At 40.2% G+C, this 15,024-nt stretch overlaps 1 protein-coding gene across 1 annotated transcript; it reads right to left on the reverse strand.

Moving 5' to 3' along the window:
* On the reverse strand, positions 395-1,187 carry LOC109846883. The gene is made up of 3 exons (XM_020416122.1): positions 1,106-1,187; positions 674-760; positions 395-574 (listed from the first exon to the last, which is right to left on the reverse strand). The coding sequence occupies exons 1-3, from the start codon at positions 1,166-1,168 to the stop codon at positions 395-397; spliced, it is 330 nt and encodes a 109-aa protein (XP_020271711.1). The 5' UTR covers positions 1,169-1,187.

The following is a 15,024-nucleotide window of genomic DNA, read 5'->3' on the forward strand; positions in this document are numbered from 1 at the left end:
TGCACTAGAGATCCTAGGGATATCAACCTAAACACACATAGCATTAGGACCTAAAGGAACAAAGTGAACAAGCTGATTCGGATCATTTGAAGACCAATGTCCTTCAGCAACTATCTTTCCCGAGCCACCAATATCTAACAAGTTGCACTTTTTCTTTGAGTTGTTCACACTCTAGCAACAATACAAAAACAGTGATATCAATTATAGAAAAGAAACTAGTACAATCAAATATCAAAATAATGATAGTATCAGCAAAAAAGATTACCGAAGGAGATGATATGCTTGGAGATTCCACATTGTTAATTAAGATATTTTCCAATACAACCTTGTCAGCAGGCCACGCTACTTTAGTGCCGATAGCATCTTCAATAGATGTCATGTCAGGCGTGGGTCTCTATATAAAAGCTTCAGGACTTGTCGGGACATCAACCCAAACAATCATGGCTTTAGGTCCGAGAGGAACACCATTAACAAGCATTTTTGAATCATTGGAAACCCAACGACCTTCAGCAACAATTTCATCTTTTCTAGTCCAATTGAAGATCTTGCACTTGATATGATTCATATTTTTACTCTACCAATCAATGAAAACAGACAAACTCGACTTAACTATATATGTAAGATAACTAATATGAGTAATGAAAGTAAATGAGCAAGCTAAAAATTATTTTACCGAATGCATGGATATATTGTCTTCATTGTCAGATTGCTGACTGATTTGGAACACCACCTTATCAGCTGGCCACGCTATTGTCTTCCCCTGAGCTTGTTGCATACAGAATATATTAGTTGTAGGCCTCCAAAGAAAAGCTTCTGGTTTGTTTGGAATGTCTATCATCACTTCCATTGCATTAGGTCCAAGAGGAGCATGATTTACAAGCTCCTTTGGGTCACTAGAACACCAACATCCTTCAGCTACAACCTCATCTGTTCCATACCAATCTAAAAGCTTGCACTTGTCATGTGGTTTAGGGCACATACTCTACAATGTATCAGACTATAATTAGAACATAAAACTCTATCCCGATAATAACACATTCAATTTTCAAATTTTATACCCCATAATTGATCAAAAAGAAACATGCTAGATAATTGACTTACTTACCTTAGGACTGGTCTTATCAATTTCGGGCCCATTCTGCTCATGTTCATCTTCCTCATTCTGCATTCTCTAACAACACAAAAAAAATTAATAGTAATAATAATAATTGCATTAAGGTTTCATATTATTGTATCATAGATTTACTTTAAAACTTACATCTACATGAATCTTATGGACCTAATGATTTCCAACTAATTTATGGACCACAGTCTCCAAATGTTGTATTCTATTTTAGAATTCAGAATTTTCCTCTTTTAGCTGGAGCACATGCTTGTCTCTGGCTTGTAAGAAAGATACTTTGCTTATAGTAACTCCTCTTCTCATTCCTCTTAATCGCCCAGGTTTATCTTTTCCTAATACTTTAGAAAGAGCATCTTCTCTCACATTAGTTGATGAGGATGAAGGTGTAGCAGTTTTAATTTTTTTAAGCTTATCCTAAAAGGTACAATATATATATGTATTACATTATATATACATGTTCTACTAAAAAAGTAATATATATTCACTCATATGCAAAATTAGTATCCTTACAATTGTTTCACCAACTGCTGAATTCACCGGTGTACCATCTTTTTTGTGTGAGCTTTGATCCAAGCTTTAACCCTTGACACACTAGATGAGTCTGCACTATTTCTTTTCTACAATGATACATGTTTAAAAAAAGAAAGACTGATGACATACTCATAACATTGCCTTAAGAAAACATATATTAATGTATATTATGTATTACCATATCAGCTGTTAATTGAACCATTCCCTTGCCACTGTAAGTGTGTGGGACCTGTCTACGCCTTAATGCCTTGAACTTTTCACTTTTGACCTGGAGACATTGGTCCTTTATCATAATAACATCTCTTAATATAAGCTTGTGATTAATTATCTCAGAAAAACATACCTTAAACTCTGGACTTGTTTTTGTCTTGATAAATTTCTTCCAAATTGCTAAAGATGGTATGTTGTCTGGTTTGAGCTGAAGTCTTTGTTCCTTCTTCTTTGTTCCTCGTATTTGAGCAACTAGTCTTGATTTTGAGGCCCGCCAAAGACATCCCATCGATTGAAATATGACAGTCTTTTGCCATTCTTCTTCTAATATGAATCTAGCCTGCATTTTATATGCATGAAAGTATTATTAGCTGAAGGACTATATTGAAGGAGGTTTACATATGTTAGATAGCTTATGTAAATTGATAGTAGATTATTACCTGAACTTCTTCCCATAATACAACTTTCAGATCATCACCAAGGTTCCTCTAATCATCAAGTGTTACAAGTACATGCTCTCGTACAAGAGGGCCAAAAAACGATGACAAGTGTACTGATCCAGGTCCATATGGTTCACTAGAATCAATAAATTGAATCTAAATTCGGTTCGCATGGTCCCTAGCAAGTTTTTTCTTTTTTCTTGGACCTGTTTTCTTTTTTATGCCTCTTGCAGCTTTAATTGTATCTTGTGTTGGTGAATCTTCAGCTGTATCATCTTCTTGGACCATATCTTCTTCAGGAATATGAATATTTGGAACTGGTCCATCTTGGGGAGCTTCTTGACTGACTTGCGTAAGGCCTTCCTTGGCATTCACATCCCTCGCATCCAAGTCTTGTGACATTCCACCAGTTACCTTATTGTTCTTCCTTTTACACCGACCTGTCTTTGTAGTCTCACCAATCATCCTCGTTTATCTGTCTTAGAAAAATAAAGGTAAGTATCTATATAGTTAAACCTGGTTTCATACGTAAAACAAAATATACATATATCAAAATCACCAATAAACATAGTGACACACATTTAAAGCATGAACAACACCAAAATCATTATAAAGTAGCAGCCAATTAGACAAGATAAATCAAACACTTTAAAGTATGATCAACAATCAACCTCCTTACTAACTAGTTCCAATCACACAAGTAGTCCCTCACAATCCACCCTGACATAACTCTCTTTCTCATAATCATCAATATCCATTTCAATTTCCTGTGGCAAAAAAGATGCATTTGCATTCTCATCATCTGTCTCCAACTCATGGTAACCTCTTGGTGGTGCCTTCATTACTACATACCAATTATTCTCATCATCTGTCTCCAACTCATGGTAACCTCTTGGTGGTGCCTTCATTACTACATACCAATTAGACGAATCATCTTCTCTTGGTGGTGCCTTCATTACTACATACCAATTAGACGAATCATCTTCTCTTGAATAAAAAACCTGTTTTGCATGAGATGTTGGGATATATGGATCTCTTGCAAATGATACTTGACTCTGCTGTAAGTTTACAAGTGTGAATCCACCTTCTTCCTTAACACCATTTCTTTTATTAGCCTAATGACACTTAAACACTGGAACATAAAAAATATGGTAGTCTAGTAAAATGATATCTGTCAATATCCCATAATATGAAACCAGATCAGCCACTTGTGCAGTATCTTTTGCACTTGCTCTACACATGGTTATTGCATCATAAGTCACCCCACTATTTTGTGTTTCCCTGTCAACATCCTTTGTGTGAAACCGTAGCCCATTGATAATGTATCCCTTACATGATAGTGCACTCTTTTTAGGACCATATGCCAACCATCTTAATGTCTTTGAATGATCATTCGAGTCAATAAGAATCTACAAAATATTAATATAAGAGTTAAATGGTGTACCTCAGCTAAGTAATAAATACAAGAACATGTTTGAGATGATTAATTTTAAATAACCTTATTAATGGTGTACCTCAGCTAAGTAATAAATACAAGAACATGTTTGAGATGATTAATTTTAAATAACCTTATTATTTTTTGTCCATTCTACAATTTTCTCAGTATGTCGCTTCCAAAGTAAGGTCTGGTTTTTTTCAAGCCGTTTGTCTTTTACTTGCAACTCCTCCAAATGCATACTAATAGAACACAAGAACACAAGACCATATGAATTATAAAATAAAAAGAACACAAGAACACAAGACCATATGAATTATAAAATAAAACTAATAAATATAAAAGCAAACTAAATAAGTACATAAATAGCAATAAAACTAATAAATATAAAAGCAAACTAAATAAGTACATAAATAGCAATGTACTTACTCTAAAAATGGATTCATTATTGCTGTGTTCAGTAGTACTGAACGATGTGCAATATCTTTCTCTTTATCAGTAAGTGTGATTGAAGTAGTCTTAGATATAGGACGACCTTCAAAAATGACATCATTTTCAAATTCATCATTGCGAACTTCCTTTTCCTTCACATGTATTGACTGTTTCAGAAACTCGCTACAAAAGGCGATGCACTCTTTAGCTAGGTATGACTCTGCAATACACCCCTCAGGTCTTGTAGGATTTCGGACACATTTTTTAGTGTCTTTATGTACTTGAATAAAAGAATTTAATCTTGTTCATGAGCAAATTATAATTGCATAATGGATTTCAGCATGAAAAAGAATAATAAAAAAAATCTAACCTCTCAAAAGGATACATCTAATGAAAATGAACCGGACCACACAAGCGTGCCTCTCTTGCTAGATGAACTGGTAAATGTACCATGATATCAAAAAATGATGGCGGAAAAAAATGTTCCAGTTGACACAAAGTTTCAATGATCTCATTCTCAAGTCTAACAACTTTTCTCTATCAATAATACGCTGGCATAATCTATTGAAAAATCTAGATACTCGAAGTATCGCTTTTCTAGGCCCTTTCGGTAACAATCCTCTTATAGCAACAACAAACAATTGCTGCATTAGGACATGATAATCATGAAATTTAAGCCCCATAATCTTACAATCCTCCAATGTTATGCAGTTCCTGATATTTGAGCAATAATCATCAGGCCCTTTGAAGTCATATATCCTCTTGCAAAATCTTTTTTTTTTCAGACCTTGAAAATGTATGTAGTGCTGGTGGAAGGTACAATCTGCTTCCCCGCTGTTCTGGATGCAAGTCTTTCCTAATTCCAATATCTTCTAAGTCCTTACGAGCATTTATCCCATCTTTTGATTTCCCACTATGCAACATAGTGCTTATTATGCTCTCACCTTACGAGCATTTATCCCATCTTTTGATTTCCCACTATGCAACATAGTGCTTATTATGCTCTCACAAATATTTTTCTCTATGTGCATCACGTCTAAATTATGACGTAATAGAAGTTCCTGCAAATAAAAAATAGAGAAATACATTAACAAATTATAAAGTTAAAACAAAATATATAAAAAATATGAAATAAAGGAAAAATAGAACACTAACCTTCCAGTATGGTAAAGAAAAAAAGATTGATCTTTTCTTCCACTTAGTAAGCTCATTCTGATTATCAATGTCACTTGTGTCGTCCTCATCCTCATCATCATCACCATCATTCTCATTATTATTCCTTTTCCTTTTTTTGTCTCCACCTTTTCCAAAATCATTTAGAAAATTATTTAGAATATCAGAAATATTGTAACCTGTTAGGGCTCTGGGCTTGCTGCCATGCTCTACACCATTATCAAACAACGATTTCTTTCTTCGATATGGATGTGAGGGTTTCAAAAATTTTCTGTGACCCATATATGAAAACTTATTGCTGAAGCGTAACCATCTATGATGTGTATTTTACCCACATATAGGGCATGTTTTTCTTCCTTTTGTATAACAGCCAGCAAGATTTCCATATGCTGGAAAGTCATTTATAGTCCTCAACATTGTCTTCAAATTGAAAGTTGATTTACTAAATGCATCATAAGCCTCAACCCCATTCTCCCACAACAATTGCAAATCATCTACAAGTGGTTGCAAATAGATATCTATGTCGTTTCCCGGTTGCTTTGGACCAGGAATCAACAATGTTAGCATAATATTCTCTTTCTTCATACACAACATAGGAGGCAAATTATAATTCACAAGCATTACCGGCCAACAACTATATTTAGAGCTTAAGATGGAGAACGGGTTGAAACCATCAATAGCTAGGGGTGCATTCGGTCCGGATACGGCTCGGATATGATGCTTATCATATCCATATCTGCTTACCTATCTCGGATACGGATACGGATATACCTCGGTAAGAAAAATTTATAACCATATCCGCTAAAATAGGATACGGTTACTAATATACATGCGGATATATAAGCGGATATGCATGCAGATATAAAACATATATGAGTAAACTAGATAGTATTGAGAAAAACATAGTTCATGTGATACAAACGAGTTTGTTAATATGTCCATTATAATTGAAAAGTTAAGATTAGACATCTTGATCATCAAAATTAACCACAAATCCATAATCTAAAAATCGAAACTATCGTAAGAGTATGGCTAATATGTATTCGGATATTTCGAATACGGATACAGATATTTCACTACAAAACCATATCCTATCGGTTATAGATTTGAGTAACCATATTCATATCCTAACGGATACGGTTACGGATATTTTCTCGGATACAGATACTATTTAGCACCCCTATCAGTAACAAGTCCAAGTCTGAGATTGCGTGGATCAGCTACAAATGAGGGCCATTTATCATTAACCAAGTCCCAAGCTAAAGAATCAACAGGGTGAAGCATTTTCCCGTCAGTGCTTTTGTTACCAAAATGTCATCTCAAATCTTTAGCCATTTGTAAAGACCTGAACATCCTTTTAAATCTAGGAATAATAGGAAAATATCTCAAAACCTTAACTAGAACACCTTTTCTGATTTCTTTAGTATGCTTATTTATCTTCCATCTTGAAGCACCACATGTTGGACAGTTGTCCAGTTCCTCATACTTCTTTCTAAAGAGACAACAATCATTCACACAAGCGTGAATCTTTTCATACCCCATGTCAAATATCTTGAGGAAGCTTTTAATCGAGACGGCTGAATTTAGCAAAACATTGTCCTTTAGCAACATACGTTAAATGATATCTAACAACTCATTGAAATGTTTACTTGATAATCCACTCTTACCTTTGAGTCCATACAAATCTACAATGGCTGGCAACTTTGTGTAACTTTCACAGCCTGGATACAAAGGAGTTTGTGCTTCTTCTAGTCTCCTTATGAACTCGTCACCATGTCCATGTTTAGTAGGTTCATTAATAGGTATAGGCTGGACAAGTTCTTCATCCATAAAGTAGGCAGCTTGGAATAAGTTATATGTCTCGTCCTTAGTGGCTTCATAATCAAGCTTCTCACCACTTTCATGTTTCTCTCCATGCTTATTCCAATGTGATTTCATTTGGTACGAAAGATTCATCCCCTTTGTAACCAAGTGTTCAAAAATAGTACTTCCATCTTGATGGCTCATATTACGACATTCTGTACAAGGGCAGAACATCCTTGTAGGAAATCCCAAATTCTTTTTAGCTGTCTTTACAAATTATAATGCTTTTTGCTGGTACTCGAGGGTGGATCTATGATTTTCAAAGAAAGAGAGCAAGAACAAAATACATTCCAGATCTAGTTAAATTACTATATTTTATAAGTATTGGTGAACCAACAGATTAAGATATGATTCTTACTCGTAGAGCCACACCCACTCTTTTTCCATCATCTTTTCAATGAAGATTTATACAAACAATGTCTAAAATATAAAAACAAAAATAAACTAATTCTAATTGATTAATAGAAACCACCAACAATTATATAATTCATCAATGAGTAAAATACACAATAACTAAGAAACAAAAAACAAGTTGCCAACAAATACAATAACAAGCACAATGACAATGCAAAACCCAATTCAGATAAAGAAGCACAATTGACACAATAGACTCAACTTAGGTTTCTTAGTTAAGATTAAATTATTAAATGATTTCATCAAATTAAAGAAGTTTATAAACTATGTGTTGTTGTGCCATTGACAATGATATTAAACCGATCTGCTACTTGTTCTCACTATTTAAAAACTACAAACATGAATGAGATAATAAGCTTGTGAGGGAGCTTTAAAGATATTCTCATTTCATATACCACACAAGTATGAGAAAGAAAAATAATCAAATTACTTATATGATTATGCTGATGAATTTAAAAATGTCATACACGTTTTCTAATCCAAAAGGTCCAGGCCCCAATTATTGTTGTTTGCATCAAACATGGCTCTTGTAAGAGCTAACTGCATAGTATTTGGGAACAACATACTCTCACTCAAGCATACTCTACCGTAATCACAGTTTTAATGATTCAAATCATATAACTTGTAACTTTTAATGATTCATAGTTTTAATAATTTTGCCCTAACCGAACATCCTTACTACATATGCTATGTATTTGACAACTAGCCTAGGAAGTGAAAATCAAGATAACAACATGAAGTTGAAGATTGTTCAAACAAGATATATAATAGTTGCATAAGTGTGTGCATGAATGAAACATTTTATCACCGTTACTGAAATTGAAAGATTTTGTTTTAACGGGAGGGAAGTGATTTGATATTTGAAGAACCCATTCTCATTATCATACCAAGTTATACCATTCGAATGAAAGGGAAGTGATTTGATATTTGAAGAACCCATTCTCATTATCATACCAAGTTATACCATTCGAATGAAACATATAATAAACTCAAATCAACCCATTCTCATTATCATACCAAGTTATACCATTCGAATGAAACATATAATAAACTCAAATCCTAAACCCAGCCCAAAAATTGAAAACCCTAAACAAACTAATACACAACTATCACTCAAATACCTAACAGAAAAACAAAATTAAACTCTTACCCAGTTATCAAATTAAACTCAACAAGAATTTCAAAAGTAATTTCAAAGGAATAAACAAGATTGTGAGGGAAGATTGATACCTTGTGAAGAAACAAAGATCAGAGAGATGTAGTTGACACACACACACACACACACACACACACATAGAGAGAGAGAGAGAGAGAGGTTGTCGAGAGAGGCCGCCGGGAGAGACGGTCGCCAGATGAGAAGAGAGCGACCACGTTGTTCTGTTTCTTCTTTTTTTTTTTAATGATAGAAGGGAGGCTAGGGAGAAGAAAGTGAGAGCACCCACTTGAGCGTTTATTTAGTTTTCAACGTGCCTGTTTTAATTTTCCGTTTCCCGCTTAAGTTTTCAACGCGCCAAAACAAAAATAATTGCGATCAAGTACTTATAGCGTTTAAAAATTTTCAAACGCTATCAAAAAATAAGACACATACGATCTATAGCACTTACAACATAAACGCTATCATTCAATGCTATAAAAAAACAGTTTTGTTGTAGTGTGTAGACCTAATTGTTAGTTAATTAATTCTTCTAGAATATGGGCTTTTTGGCTTTAATGGGCTTAACTGGATTTTTTGGGCTTTCCTTTATTTAAAATTATTTTTTCCTAAAAATTCACTACAAATACCTAAGTAGCAATTTAACATATACAAGAACAAAGATAAATGGGGATATAAAAATGATATACGATATGCTATCAGGTTATCCATGGGCTGTGTGCCAAACTCTTGGGTTCCAAGAGTCTTACACCATAAAGAATTTGGTTTTCAATCTCGTGTTGTCATTCTCCTTGCCTTCTTCTGAACCTTGGCTCTTTAGCTCGTCAACAAGGCGTTTCCTCTCCAGTGAGTTGAGCTCTACATCAATGGAGCTCCCTTCATGATATGAGTCACCGAACGAGCACATTTGATCGTGAAATTATCAAAGGTGAGATTGAGAAGATAACAGTGAGAACACATAAAAATTAAAGTGTCGAAGGAAAATACCTTCTCTAGATTATAAAGAATAAAAGATTACAAAATCTCTCCCTCACAATCTCACTAGAATAAAGAACAATCTCTCTATTCTTTCTCAACCCTAATCTCTTGATTAGAATCTCTCTTATGTTAATCTGATATTTAGAAACCCTAAATAATCCCTATTTATAGGTTAAACAACATGGATGACAATCTCATAAATAACCAAGTCAAAACCCAATCAGGATTCGTCTCAAAACAGAGTCCAACTCGGCCCAGGAAACTGATCCGGTCGACCGATGTACCAATACCGGTCAACCAGTCTCCCACTATCGGTCGACTGACAAGTGTGTCTCGGTCGACTGACCAAAGAACACGTTTGTTATCCTGTAGTGTGCACTAATCTGGTCGACCAGTGCTGAGTGTTCGGTCGACCGGCTAGAGACTTGTCGCCAGATTCCTGACTTCGTTGTTTTCCTACTTTTGACCGTTTTTGCAGCCACCAACGGCTCCACCCACGCCTATATTCTCAAGCTCCCATGAGAATCATCTATTGTCAAGCTCTCATGAGGATCGCTAAGTTCCCAAAGCAGAGAATAAGATACACCCGTATCATGGCTCACCCCTTTAGGAACTTGAAGTTCCGTTCAAGTTAGAACTTCAGTTATGGGAACTCACGAGTCCCTCCTTCCCTATTGAACTACATGGCCTTGCTAGGAACCTGATCTTGATGTCTGATCAGAAACGACTCCTTCGTCCCGCGTCTCGTCATAGTCACATTCCGCTCCAAAATGCAATCCTCTTTTAGTAGCTCCTCATAAGGCCAAATGAACAGCGAGATAAACTTCTTGCTAGCATTCACTAGCCTCTTCGCTCGGGTCACCGTCACCAAGTTTGTCTCCTTCGGAATTGATGTCGAACAAAATATAAACTTCTCACCATCTTTGGTAAATGTGTACTTCTGAGTCCGTCTTTCGTAGATTGTGTATCTATCCCACAAATACGGATTGGCCAGTATAACCTGACAAACATCCAATGGAACTACTTCACACATGACCTCGTCAATATACCAATCGTGGAGTGCAAGTTTGTATTGATAAGAAAGCTTATTACAAACTAATAATCAAATGGTTACAACAGAAGCAGAGGGAATGCCCTCTTTGTTTTGTGTGGGGACTTTAGGTGGCTATAGGACGCTTCGCTCGATGCTCGGGTCGAGTCTGCTTCCCTTGGACCGTTCGATCGAGGTTGCTGGAGAGCTTCAGTTTGCAGTAGAATCTCGAATCGATGGAGTTCGGGTCTGCTTAGTTCGCCGGCGATCGGAGCTCGGAACTAGACAGTGGTGCTGCAATGCAAAGATTATGCAGAGAGCTTGGTCTCAACTACTTTTCTCCAAGTTTTGCGACCTCCCCTCCAGTGTGCTGGAAGGGGCTTTTAAATGGAAGAAGGACAACTTGACTCATCCTTGAATTGTGGGATGTGACCATATCTTCTTCAGAGACGTCTAGCTGCTCCTCGATACCATGAATGGTCATTCGAGGGATTGTGCTTTATGTCCTGTCACCTAAAATGGGAAGGCCCATCCTTGTATATGAGGCAACGGCCGTCTGCTATCCGAGTGGACTTGACCAGTATTAATGAACCGCATTTATGAGTTCACAGGTTGATGAGGCGTCTGTCCGATCACTCGTACCGTGCGTGACCGTCCGACGTGCTTTGAGCACGGTGCTTTCTCCTTTCCGGTCAGGAGAGGCGGCGAAGTAGGTGCACAGTACTCGAGTGGGTCTAGCCAACTTGCCGAGTGCCGGCGGATCCAGCTCTTGACTCAGACAGCCGAGGTGAGTCGCATTTATGAATGCTCAGGTCGACTCGACACCTGTCCGGGCCTTCGTACTATGAGCGGCCGCTTGACGGTCTGGGGGTACCATGCCCTCTCCCTTCGGGTCGAGAGAGATGGGATGGCCCATCCCAGCACGTGGGGTAGCGGATGCCCAGCTGTACTAGTGGCCTTGAGGTTTGCAGGCGGATTCGTCTTTGGACTCGGGCGGGTGAGTCGAGTAAGAGGCGAACTTCAACTGATCTCAACTCGTGCAAGCGAGTCGATTATTCAGGCGAATCTGGAACCGAGCACATTTGACGGCCATGCGGCTTAGGCAGGCGACTTCTTGTGGGCGAATTTCCTGTAGGCTCATCAGAGGTATTTTTTACCGTCTACAAGACCCCCTTCAAAGTTTTCAGACCTAAACTGGCTTGCGTGGGGTCTGGAATACTTTGAATGAAGAAAACTTCAGCGGAGCAAGTGCCCTTGGGTTTCTTTTAGGATTTTTAGCAAACCCTCAGCTATCAACGGGTTTGATGTGCCTTTATCGATCACCATTTGAATCGGGCTAGCCATACTATTCCCCTCAGTATGATGAGTTGTTAAACAGTTTCTCTTAGGCTTAAATGCTAAGATTTCTGCTCTAACCCTTAGCCGTCTGAGGCGTGGGCTTAACCGTTTAAGCGAGGTCATTCTATTGGCTTCGTTCGTAATCTTACCTTTAGGGGCGAATGAATCGTCAAGGCGAAATTAGTCTTTGGGAACCACATTCGTCAAGGCGAAATTAGTCTTTGGGAACCACATTTCGTGCGACTCGTGGGGTCAGGCCAAATGTTCGCTCGTCAAGGCGAAATTAGTCTTTGGGAACCACATTTCGTGCGACTCGTGGGGTCAGGCCAAATGTTCGCGGGCGAGACCTCTCCTTTTTGGGGCGGAACCAGATCTGATGGGAGATGAGCCACGTGTCCGTCGATAGGGCTTCGTGCTTCCCAGCTAAGGCGGCGCGGTCTCGTCGGGTCGTGGTGATCGTGACTCGACAACATGACGTCAGTTTCGTGTGTTTTGCCCCACGATGCATCGTGGCCGTGGTCTTCGAATTCAGCCGTTAGATCACGTCGCGGGTTTTGGTTCAGGTCTCGGGCCTTGGCCGGCCTGTTCCCCTTTTTCGGTGGCTCTTCCGCAACTGTAGAACAAGTTGTGAAGGACAATCTGGGCCGTCGATTTCGATCGTGGCCACGCGCAACTGTAGAACAAGTTGTGAAGGACAATCTGGGCCGTCGATTTCGATCGTGGCCACGTCTCTTGAATGTGAGCGTCTTGCTTTGCGAGTGCCATCAGAGCCACGCAAGCCCTTTCGCCTTTAAATATGTTTCGTCCTCTTCCTCTTTTTAAAAGTTACTGCATGCGAAAATCCCTCAAAAGAGAAAGAATTCCCGCTTCGTTTCAATGGCGCCGAAATCCAAGAGGTGTAAAGTGAGGGGAAAGGGTCCCGGACGCTACTCCGACCGCCTGTCCGCCGGTGCGACCGCCGATGTGTCTGAGGCGTGCTCGGGTAAGTTGAGAAATTTTACTTTAGCGTTCTTGTATTGGTCATCGCTGTCATGCCAGGAAGATGAGTGCTGCTCATCTTGCCTTGGTGGGTTAGGCAATCCCCGCGATCTTGGTAAAACTCCCCCTTTTCAGGCGGATTTTACCTTCATCCGTGTTGGGCGATTCTAGCCTTTATAGGCGAGATTGGTCTCTATTAGGCGGGAGTGAACTCGTCTCCTGACAGGCGAGTTCGATTTTCGTCTAATAAAGGCGAACGTGTCCTGTGCAAACGGGCCTCGTCATGTCTGGCGAATTTTGCTTCTTGACAAGCGGATCTGCATCTGCCCCCCTGATTTTTTTTCTTGACCCTGTTTTGTAGTGACCTCTTCCGACCGAGCCCTCCCAAAGGGCGTGGCCACTGGCTTCGCCGGAGGTGAAGGTAATCCGGCGCCCCCCCGATTTCCTTCCTTGGGTCCGGTGCCTGTCTTCTCCGCCGATAAGCCGGTTGGTTCGACGAGGAGAGTCGCCGATGGGCATCACCTGACGCTGCGTGAGTTGACCACTGACGCGGTGTTGACAGACGAGGACAGGGCGGAGCTGCCAAAGCCTTAGTTTTTATTTGGGATTCTGTCACCGATCCTTCCGCTTTGCTGCTCAAGGAGAGTAGATGGCTGCGTATAGTGGAGGGGACTCACTATTACCTTCCCGTCATGCCGAGGGGGTTCTCGATCATCGGGCTACGGTCTTTCACGGTCCCTCGAGTGATGAACTGGGACTTGACCCCTACTCAGGACGGGGTCACCTGTGGTGTCTTTACAGGCTCCACGGCGGGATATGGGGTGGAGGGCTCGTGTAAGCGCGTGACGGGTCTGCGCCCTGGCTTACTGTCCAACGAGCCGCCTGCAGGGGAGTCGACGGCGGTAGCAGAGACTTTCCGTCACTGCTTCTTCTGAGTAGGCGGGAGTTTTCCCCCAAAGGACTTCAGAGCCCTAGGGTGGGTATATTCCGCGCTAGGCAGCGATACTTGGTGGTCCAAGATCACCGACTGTATCCTGGCCGAGAATTCTGATCTCGAGAATTCGGAGCTGTACGTGGCCATCCAAGCCACTCGACATGGTTTAAGGATTAACGCCTCTCAGTTCTACAGCATCCTGGAACTGTATTGTGCGGAAAGCGGCACCTTCTTCACCCCCAACGGTGAGCTTGGTATTTCCCCTCACGAGATGTATGACGTGTCGGGGCTGCCTCTGGGGGATCTCCCTTACGAGGAGTACATCCCTGATCAAGAAGAGATCGACCAGCTTTCCGACTGTTCTCCCTTGGCAGTGGAAACTCTGTGGGAGCTGCTCTGCCATTATCACATCTGCCTCAGCACCTTAGGGGCTAGGGATCACAAGGGGAAGAAGAAGAGGACTCCGGGGATCAGTCATAAGAATTGGGCTGACTATCTGTTCTCGGGAAACGACGTCAAAGGGAAGCCTGCTATTCCTCTAGGCGGGTGCGACCAGGCCGAAGTGGAGAGGAGGATGGCTGAAGAGGAAGCCACTATAGCTCTCGATCATGACGAGGGCGGGTTCAAATCTGGAACAATCTTCCACTCATTTCATCATCAGGCCATGTCCCCTATCTCTGGGAAGGCTCTGTTCGCGGGGTACCTCATACTGTGGCTGAAGAGGTGCGTGGTCCCCACTCATTCCTTCGAGGCGATCCCGGTGGAGGTGGTGTATCCCACGGTTTGTTTAGCTCACGGGAAGTCCTATTCTTTGGTATCGGCGACGATAGCCTGTATCCATCGAGGACTCAGCACGTTGACGGCTCAGTTCTGTCGTGTGTCGACTGTTGATGAAGGGGAAGGGGGAGTTGTCAGGACCCCCAATCCCAGAGTGGGACTGCCGTACACCTACTTGATAGCGTGGTTTGTTTACCACTGCGAGTGTTTGATGA

This window comes from Asparagus officinalis, chromosome 7 (assembly GCF_001876935.1).
Source record: "Asparagus officinalis chromosome 7, Aspof.V1, whole genome shotgun sequence".
In the NCBI taxonomy this organism is placed as follows: Eukaryota; Viridiplantae; Streptophyta; class Magnoliopsida; order Asparagales; family Asparagaceae; genus Asparagus; species Asparagus officinalis.